Source organism: Monodon monoceros, unplaced genomic scaffold, assembly GCF_005190385.1.
Source record: "Monodon monoceros isolate NGI ecotype Baffin Bay Population unplaced genomic scaffold, NGI_Narwhal_1 Super_Scaffold_10, whole genome shotgun sequence".
NCBI lineage: Eukaryota > Metazoa > Chordata > Mammalia > Artiodactyla > Monodontidae > Monodon > Monodon monoceros.
This window is the reverse complement of record NW_021703766.1, coordinates 40,447,719-40,457,934: the sequence shown is the minus strand read 5'-3', so window position 1 is coordinate 40,457,934 and position 10,216 is coordinate 40,447,719. Positions and strand designations below refer to the sequence as shown.

At 41.7% G+C, this 10,216-nt stretch overlaps 1 protein-coding gene across 2 annotated transcripts; it reads right to left on the bottom strand.

Moving 5' to 3' along the window:
- Positions 1-1,646: 1,646 nt before the first annotated feature.
- NUDT19 (nudix hydrolase 19) lies at positions 1,647-9,899 on the bottom strand. 2 transcript variants are annotated; one of them, XR_003792113.1, is made up of 4 exons: positions 8,772-9,899; positions 4,654-4,861; positions 3,470-3,770; positions 1,647-2,306 (listed from the first exon to the last, which is right to left on the bottom strand). XR_003792113.1 is itself a non-coding variant. In XM_029213399.1 (3 exons), exons 1-3 carry the CDS (start codon positions 9,483-9,485, stop codon positions 3,565-3,567), a joined length of 1,128 nt encoding a protein of 375 aa, XP_029069232.1. In that variant the 5' UTR covers positions 9,486-9,899; the 3' UTR covers positions 2,704-3,564. The 2 variants fall into 2 exon arrangements, 1 of the variants encoding a protein (XP_029069232.1); XM_029213399.1 differs by lacking the exon at positions 1,647-2,306 and having other exon boundaries at positions 2,704-3,770.
- Positions 9,900-10,216: the final 317 nt, after the last annotated feature.

The window sequence follows — 10,216 nt, the reverse complement described above, 5'->3', positions numbered from 1 at the left end:
TTTCATGCATCAGCATGGTTGATATTTATTCCTACCTAAACTGTCTTATTCTAAGCTTTTGTTTTGTTGCCATTTTCATATTTTCTATCTTCTACATTAGGGGTTGTGCTTTGCTTTTGACTGATTTGAAAAGTGACCATTCTGTTTTAAATTCTAATAGCCACTTTTGCATTTCAAAACACTTAAACAGGTATTATCACAAACCTTTTACCATCATTGGTAAAAGTCATTGATTCCCTCATTTTTTTTTTATTCCTCCCATAGCCACTTCCTGTTAATGATAACATAATCTGGGATTATTGAACCAAATTATTTTTGTAAGAAAGTTACTTTTTTTTTTTTTTTTACAAAATACGTTAAAATTTGAATTATTTTTAATACTTGCAGTGATTTTTAGCCGTATTTAACTATTCATACTTACTTCCTGTATTTTATTTCCACACCCACCATTAGGACTTCTACCATGCATTTCTACTTCAAAAGTTTTTTTTCCAATAATCAAAAATTTAATTATCTATAGTATTTCTATCAAATCAAATTTTTCAGAGCTCCGGAATCTTCAGAGCCCATATATAAACAAGGACTATTTCTGTGGCTTTCACACATGGTTGATATAAAATTACTGACCACACATGTCCTTTTCCCCTCAGAATATTATATACGCTGTCCAGTTTATCATGTTACTGTGTGATACACACTAAGATTTTGTGCCTTTGTGAGTAATCTTTTCTTTTTCTCCCTGAAAATCTATGCATTCTCTGTCTTTGAAATTCCAAATGTCATCCAGGTATTGAACAATTTTTCTTATTTTTGCTTTGACCATAGCAGGACCTTTTTATCTGAAGATCAGTATTTTCCTTCAGCTCAAGAAAACTTTGTTCTCTAAAGAATGCTTTTCTTCTATTATTTGTTCTGGAATTTTCATTTAGACATGCCAATAATCCACATATTACATGCCCAACCTCTGTTCTTAATGTCTGTTTTTCTGAAGCTACAGTAACAAGGAGACCCAAGAACAAAAACAGTTCAGAGATCCAGGTTTGTCTCAAGGCAACAGTATGTGCAAAGGTTCTGAGGTGGGAAAGAATTTTGAGCAGTCAAGAAAGAGAAAGAAGACCCTTCTGATGGGATTATAGAGGGAGAGCGGTGTATGATGACATCAGAGAGAAAGGTGGGGCCTTGTAGACCACAAATTTAGTGTTTAAGTGTCAGGAAAAGCCATGGAAGGGCTTTAATGAGGGCACTGACAGGACATGACTTAAGTTTCAATGTCAAGTTCACTTTTTCAGGAGGAATGCATTTTGAGGGGGAAGAATGAAAATGAAGAGACTGGCTCTGAAGCTGTTACAGTTGGCTAAGAAACAACTATGGTTTAGACTAAGGCGATAGCAGTGCAGAGGTGGGCAGATGGGAGTTTCAAGATAATTGTGTTTAATAGATCAATAGGACTTGCTAGTCACCTGGATATTGGAATGAAGAAAAGGGAGGAATCATGAATGACTCAGGTTTTTAGCTTCAGTAACTGGTAACTTAACTTCCCTTCTGATACAGGGAAGGCTACACTGAGGGAACCTGCTTAGGAGGGAAGAGTATAGATTAGGGAACAAGCTAAACTGTTTTAACAAAGAGATCCTAAAATATAGTGGTTTATATAAAATAGAAGTGTATTTTCATTTTCACATAACAAGCAAGAGGTGAGCAATCCAAGTGGCAGGCAGTTATGCTTTAACATCTGTCTTCTGTCTCTGGGTCCAAGGTAGCTGCTCCAGTTGCCACCATTTCCAGCCAGTGAGAAGAGAAAAGAGAAAGTGGAAGGCAAGCAATTTCTGTTTTAAAGAATGTGACCTACATATGCCCATATATGAGGGCTCCCCCAACAAATCATCCCCCAGGAGAGAAGAAGTCCCCTTACATTCAAGTCCTTATTATATTTTCCATGTTATAGGGCACTCTTGTTTTATATTAACAAAGAACTGTGAGGACAAGAACATATTAGCCTGATGCCAGCCCAGTTTTGGATTCTTACGGAGGTCATTCAAAAGCTGATCTTGCTCTGCCTCTTTATGTGAGGAAAGCATTGTTTCATCCAATGCTTGGCTGAGTTGTGGTTTCCTTGGCGACTGTAATACCAAGATGCGATGGGCAGACATACTCAGACCTCTGCTTTTAGTGACAGGCAACAGATGCCACTTGCTAGAAGAAGAATCAGGTTCTACTCTTGGCTGTGGCACTAGCTGTGTGAATCTGTTTCTCAGTTTTCTCATCAGCAAAATCATGGTGTTCTTCCAATTATAACATTCTGTTTTCTGTGAGAATGAAAGAATAGTATGCCCAAGGCCAAAAGTGAGTAAGGAGAACTTCTATAGATTCAGAAGCCAGATTGAATGCTAATTCTATGTGGCTCTCAAAATTTACATGTTGGAACCATTTACCAAAGACAATAGATTTTCCTCTAGATCCGAGTTCTCAAACTTGGCCAGATAATTCTTCACTGTGGGTGGCTGTCCTGTGCATTGCAGGATATTAAACTGTACCCCTGGCTTCTCGCCACTAGATGGTAGAAGCGGCACACTCTCAGTTGTGACGACCCAAATTTATCCAGACACTGCCAAGTGCCCCGGAAGGGCAGAAGTGCCCGGACTGAGAACCACTGATCTAGATGTATTCCTCTAAGTAGGATTAAATAATACACATAAACTTTAATTATCAATAGCTCTATTTTATAGGTAGGAAAACCAGAACGTTTCATGAAAAATGACATTCAATGTACAATGCATAATATAGTCAAAGATCTAAAATGAACTGGCGTCTAAACCATTTCCCATCTTTAATCAATAAACCTTATTCTCTTAAGAGGAGGTGAACAAATTACCCATATTAAAACCACTGAAAACAAACACCATTAGTAAGTACCATTAAATGATGAATAGTTCTAAATCCCTCTAAACTCTCTGGATTCTGTTAACTAGCCCTCCAAGGTAAACATAATTATGGCTTTTGTTATGGCTTCATATTTCTTTACAACAGTCACTAAACTAATTTCCAATCTGGTAAACCTAATAACTCACGCCATTTAGTTTTAAACAGAATTCTCTCTTAATCATCACGCTAAAGTCATAAGAAAATAATGACACAGTCACTTGAAGGTCACCTCAGTCTACTGTTCACCATGTATCTAATCATACATCCTTAAATTAATTCCAGCAGAAAGTCTAAGGAATTCATGGATCAATCTCCCAGCACATCAGGCAGAGTGCTAATACAGTTAAAAGACAATACAGTAGAACATCTTATTTAAACTTCTGATAACAAAACAATACAGAAGCGGAAACCCTCGTGAAAATTTTTTTCTCGTTTTGGTAACAAGATCATTAATACTTTATACTTGTGTGATACTGTAAGGTTTAAAGAATAAAATAAGAGAGCTCCGTAATACACTTGAAATATGAAAGACTGTACTAGAACTTACAGGCACAAAGTTGCTTAAGTTCCAGGCACGTCTAGTCAACCCTCATTTTTCATCAGGACAACTTCAAGGAGGCCAGCTTACAAAGAAGCCATTCTCTACAGACGGCTCTTACTCACTACATAGTTCTTAGGGTAAACATGTTTATACTTTGACTGAACTGTCACGTGGATGTTATAATCATGGCGATTGTACATCACTATTCGGTGAAATTTCGTGCCTTCTTTCATGATTTCTTCATTCTTTTTTTCAGTGGACATAAGATTTTCTAAATAGTTTGAATCTTCTAAGTACATCTCATCTCCTGAAAAATAATATTTTAATTTTAGTGTTATTTTATAAAACATTCCAATATATTTGTGATATATAAATCAGTGTTTATTTTTATCTATTTCAGGTGTTTGGAACTGAGATAGTTGTTAAAAAATCCTAATTTTTTGTGCTTACCTCAATTTATTTTATGTGTTTTTAATACCCCCCTACCCTCCCCAGTTCTCCAATTTCCAGCCAAGAATTTTCTTTGGGTACATTTGTGACTAGTATTTTTTCATCCTGAACTATAATTTTTTACACTCATTCATGACTCTCTTTATCCCATTCAATGTTAATGTTGGCCTTGATATCCATATATTTTTGGTGTTTCAATGTGGGCTGCTCTAATCATTTTAAGGTTAAATTACAGAAATTATTATTTACACATCAAAACTGCTGAGCTGTCCCACTGTAGGATGAATAACAAATATTTTCACAATTCTGAGAAGTGAGATAAGCAGCCATAAGTGAGACAGGTCACAAAACTCCACCGTAAGCGGCTACAAAACCTCTATCCTGTACTCACCCAACAACAACTGACCACCAACAAACTCTCTTTCAATCAAATAAGTACAATTTACAAGTTCGCATAATTTAAAATTAAAATGTAAAAAAGTGAGCTAATATACAAGAAAGAACTTTGTTAGTGTCTAGGAAATATATTTACATAAGTGTATATAAAGTAATGTATCCAGAATTTCTGGTTATAATAAATACTATGAATATCTTACAGACCTTGATCTTATTTAATTAGTACCTCTGTAGTGTGTAAAACAGAGACTGTAGTTCATGTCTCTGTGTGAGATAATACTGCCATACGGCCCAGAGCTTTAAATGTGAATACTAACAAAAACATTGATAACTCACTGATTTACCTGGTAAAAGCTGGATTGTTCCATCAGCAGTTAATAATGTGATTGGCAGCCATCTTTCCACCCCTTCTAATTCACGATCCAAACAAAATTTGTGCAAGTCAGAGAGAGAGGCAAACTGTTCTAGTCTTCTTATTTCGTAGAACTGTGGAGGTGCAAGCCAAATTTCCTTTGATATGAAGCTTTCAGTTGCCTCTGACGGAGACGACCACTGCAGAAGACAAAGGTAAGGCTTCCTGAAGTTTATCCTATAGACAACGCAAGACTCGAGATCCTTAGATTAGTACCTAAGAGCTAACTGAAAATGTAAAAGTAATTCATTAATGTGTCTTGCTAGATTCCTCTGAGACAACATGAAAAGATTTGGTGAAGAAAGTTGGGTTGATCCCCTTCAGAGGTTGATTATTGGGACATTGATCCTGAGAACTAGTAAATAAACCAGGATCGATCACAAAGGGTTGATCTGAGAGTGTTGTTCAGCATAAAAGGCAGGAGATGCTAAGAAGGCAAGGTGGTTCTGGTCACTCCTAAAGGAAGACTCTGAAGTATAAACTCATGACAGCAGATTGAGAATTTAGTGCCCATTCATTCCTCCCATAAATGGGCGCCTTGGCTAGGCACTGAGGATGTGGTGGTGGATGAGACAAAGATCTCTCAGGCCCTAATAGGGCCTTCAGCAAACAAAATGTAGCGTGATGTGTGCCATGTGTTACAATGAAGGTAAAGAGGCCGGAGCAAGAGAAGCTTTCAGGAAGGTCAAGAGATGTGACTCAGTCTGTCGGCCCAGGAGTGTAATAACTGCACGGTATCAACCAGATAGCACTTACCCATTTCACTTAAGTGGCCTCACTGCTGTGACCTGCCCACTTTCCCAAGCCTTCCTTCCATACACATTTAGATAAAAAGAGCTGATTCAATAATATGAAATAGCCCCAAAAGGTCTTTCTTCAACTGGTTTACTAAATATCTCCTTACACTGGGGAAACTGATTCTCACACCCAAAACCAGGGAGTTGAGATTGACTGCCTTGAATATCTATAGGCCCAAAGTTTACAAGCTTGTATGAGAAACCTGAGAAACTTGTTAACATCTTCAATCTATGGGGCCCAGCAATCTATGTTTAATAAGCACCCCAGATTCTTCTGAAGTTGGCCAAGGTTACATTTTGAAAAACAAAGCTCTGGCCTCAAAGGACCACCCAATCTCTAAGGTATCCTGTGAGTTCAGTGGTAACAATGAAGATAAAGGGTTAAACAATAGCCATTGACTCACTTAATTCAACCTGTTCAGGTTGGTCTAGACCATAGGCTAAAATAACTTAAATAACTTATTGTTTATTGGTTACTTGTCACTAGTAAAACACTAGTTTTACTAGTTACCAGTAAAAGTATTTTGAGCAAAAATACTTTACATAAAGTATTTCCAATCCTTAGGATAACCCTGCATACTCTCATTTTACAGATGAGAAAACGTAGGAAGATCCTCTAACTAAAAAACCTGGGCTTCAAACTCACAGGGCGGTGGTGGGGTGGGGTGACGCTGGCTCTAAATTCCACTGTTGCCCCTCAGTTTCTGAACTTCGGCAGTACTGACACTTTAAGCCAGATAATTCTTTGTGGAAGGATATTCAGCAGCATCCCTGGGCTCTACCCAGTAGAAGCCGGTAGAAGTCCCTGAGTTGTGACAACCAAGAATGTCTCCTGACATTGCTAAATGCACCTGAGGGTGGGATGGGTAAATCATCCCATGTTGAGAACCACTGCAATGAGAAGCCCGCGCACTGCATCGAAGAGTAGACCCCGCTCGCCACAACTAGAGAAAGCCTGCATGCAGCAACAAAGACCCAACACAGCCAAAAATAAATAAATAAAATAAATAAATTTATTTTAAAAAAAAAGAAAGAAAAGGGAGAAAATTTGAAAGTATAGCAATAAATCTATTCAAAATAAAGCAGAGAAGAAAAAAGATTGAAGAAAAATGAACAAGGCATCAGGGACCTGTGGAACATCATCAAGTAGTCCAACATACATGGAGTCCCAGAAAACAGAGGGAGGTGAAAAATATTTGAAGAAACAAATAATTAAATAATAAAACAAAAAGAAAACCACACACATCATAATCAAATTACTGAACACCAATAATTAAGAGGAAATATTTAAAGTAGCCACATACACCAAAAACACAAACACACATTACATACAGAGGAACAGAGAGTTAAAAGCAAACTTTTCTATGAGATGATGGATGTTCACTAAATTTACTGTGGTAATTATGTCATGGGATATGTAAGTCAAATCATTATGCTGTCACCTTAAACTTACACAGTGCTGTATGTCAATTATATCTCAATAAAACTGGAAGAAAAAAAAGACTTCTCAACAGAAGATTATGCAAACCAGAAAATAATGAAGCAACATTTTTAAGTACTGAGAGAAAAAAAAAAAAAAAACCCAAACTGTTAACCTACATAGAATTCTACACCCAGCCAAAATATCTTTCAAAAACCAAAAGCAAAATAACATATTTTCAGACAAAATTTAGAAGATTCACTGTTTAGAATGAATTTAGATTCATTCATTCTAAACAAATTTAGAAGATCTGAAATACATGACATATTAGAGGTAGTTCTTTAGGCAGAAAGATACCAGATGTAGATTAAAACCACACAAAGTAATGAAGACTGCTAAGAATGGTACATATGCAGGTAAACATAAAAGATATTTTCACAGTCTTTAACAGATTGACTATTTAAAGCAAAAATAATCAGTGTATTATAGAGTTTATAATAGAAATAGAAGTCAAATGTATGACAACAAAAGCGTAAATGACAGGAGGGGAGAAATGGAAGTATATTATTTTAAGGTTCTAATACTACACATGAAATGAGAGATGTATATTGCAAACCCTAAAGCAATCACAAAGAAGTACAGTTAATAAGTCAATGGTGGAGATAAAACACAGTCCTAAAAATACTCAGTTAATCCAAAAGAAGTCAGGAAAAGAAGAAAAACAGTTCAAATAATAGAGGGGACAGACTAAAAAACTAACAGCAAGATGGCAGATTTAAAGTTAACCTTATTGAGAATAACACTGAATACAAATGATCTAAACACTTCAGTTGAAAGGCAGAAACTGTCATATTGGATAAAAAAGTAAGACTATATGCTGCCTACAGGAAACACACTTTAAATATAAAGACACAGATTAAAAGTAAAGAATGGAAAAAAATATACTATGCTATTGCTAATCAAATGAAAGTCTGAGCGGCTGTATTAGTATCAGACGGTAAACTTCAGATTTCAGAATAAGGAACATTGCCAGGGATAAAGAAGGATATTTCGTCATAATCAAAGGCTCAATCCATCAAGCTTGAATAGTCCTATGCAGCACCTCACAAGGGAGCTTCAGAATACACGAAGCAAAACCTGATGGAACTGAAAAACTGAAAATAGAAAAAGACAAATCCGCAATTATTCTTTGAAGATTTCAGCATTCCTCTCTCAGTACTTGATGGAACAGGTAAATGATATGAAAGACCTGAGGACACTATCAACGAACTTAACCTAACTGACAGTTCTACAAACACTTCATCAAATACAGAAGAATACACATTCTTTTTAGGTGCAGAGGGATCATTCACCAAGGTAGACCATATTCGTGGCCATAAAACAAGTCTCAAATGAAACAGTCTCAAATAAATTTTAAAAGACTGAACTACGAGGAAACAAACTGCTGGGGGTTGAAATGAGTTAATGCACGGCAAGTGCTTAGGAAGGAGCCTGGCACCTGATCAGCGCTAGCAGAGCTCCTAGCGTCTCCGCCGGCCTCCTGCTGGAGAAACCGCGTGGGGAGACATCGTCGAGGCCCTGGGGCTGTGAAGCCGGGGAAAGTAGAAAGCAGTTCACCAAGGTCATGGCTTTGGCCTGCTGGCCGGGGGCCGGACCACCTGGGTCCCATGCCCGCTCAGTCGCGTACTGGCTGTATGTCCCTGAGCAAGCGAATTAGCTTCCCTGGACCCGGCCTATCTGGAGGTTCCGGGTGGGCCTGGGCCGCCGGCCGGGGGTGGGGTCCTCATTCCCAAGCTCCAGTGGGTCCCTACTCCGCGCCGGGAGGACGCCTACCTGGCAGTCCACCACCTCCACCAAGTCGGGGAAGACCGGCGGCGGCTCGCACAGGCAGCACAGAAAGAAGGTGGTCTCGAAGCGGCGGCCACGGCGCTGCGTGAAAGGCGTGAGCCAGGCACTCCAGTCGTGCAGCGCCCAGATGTCGGGAGTGCAGTCTAGGTGAGCGCACAGGCGCAGGAAGTGCTGCGGGTCTCGGCGGACGCGGGCGCGCCAGTCGGCCAGGGCCGGCGGCGGCGCGAGGGCGCGGCCCGGCTCGGACGCGACGGGCCCGGGGCCCCTGGGCCGCAGCAGCAGCACGCCAGCCTCCTCGAAGGCCTCGCGGATGGCGCAGATGCGGAAGGCAACGTCATCCGGCAGCGCCGCCTCGTCCCCGTCGTTGGCTCCGGGCCTGGCATCTGGCAGCACCGGGAAGGTGGCGCGTCTGGGCGGCGCCGGGCCCAGGCCAAAGCGGGGCGGCCGGTGGTGCGGCGCGAAGAGGCTCAGCCAGTCGGCGGAGCGGTCTGCCGCGTCCAGCACCCCACCCGGGAAGACGTGCGCCCCGGGCAAGAAGCCTTGGCGCGCGGAGCGCAGCAGCAGCAGCAGCCGGAAGCCCTCGGCGGGCGGCGGGGGCCGCGGCGGGGCGGCGGCCACCGGGAGCGTCCAGCCCGCAGCCAGCACCACGGTGGCCGCCCGCCGCCAACTGCTTGGGCCCGGCCGCAGGGGGCCGCTCATGGCGTGTGGCGGCGCGCGGCTTCCGGGCTCAGCTTCTGGTGAGGTTGGAGTTTTCCCCGGGCCTGAGGACGGAGGCCGGCGTCTCGCTGGGTGAACTCCCGGCAAGGTGCGCGCTGGGCGATCGGTGAACCCGGGCTGTTTGGCCTCACCCGCGCCTGCCTGTAAGGGGGAGAAGCAGGCGTGTGCCAGTGCGGTGAAGCTCCGCCTCGAGTGCCGTTGTTCCCAGCCAGGTCACTCTCGCGGGGCAAGGGCTGTCACAGCCGCTTGCTAGGAGGGCCTCAACACCCTCACTCAGGACACATGGACCAAGAGCAGGAATGCTTATGATTGCACAATGACCTGTCGAGGTAAAAGCGCGATGCAAACCTAGGTCTGGTGACACCAAAACCCGAGAACTAGGACTTTCTCGATTAAACAAAGAGGGTTTGTTTCCTTTGGCGGGGGGTGGGGTAGGGGTGGATGGGGGGGCGTCCAAGGGCTAGGTGTCCGAGCTTTGCAGGCTCACATGAACCCCAGCAATGAAAAACTGCTGCATGAACCAGATACCAAATTACAAATTTCACACTGCACAGTCTGAGTGTGAAAGGTCCTCCTTGAATCCCCAGACAAGCTCCCACCTTGTGATCTGGACACCTTTTATTGTCAGGGCACCTGGGACCACCTTAAGCATCTTAGGTCACTGGATAATTTCCACTTTCATGGGAGAATTTTAATCCAAGCCTAGAGATGGA

Coding starts and splice junctions, on each gene's coding strand:
- NUDT19 (XM_029213399.1), bottom strand. CDS start 9,485: ATGAGCGGCCCCCTGCGGCCGGGCCCAAGCAGTTGGCGGCGGGCGGCC. Junction 4,862..8,771: donor TGGAGGTGGTGGACTGCCAG/GTAGGCGTCCTC, acceptor TGTCTTCTGCAG/TGGTCGTCTCCGTCAGAGGC. Junction 3,771..4,653: donor AACAATCCAGCTTTTACCAG/GTAAATCAGTGA, acceptor ATTATTTTTCAG/GAGATGAGATGTACTTAGAA.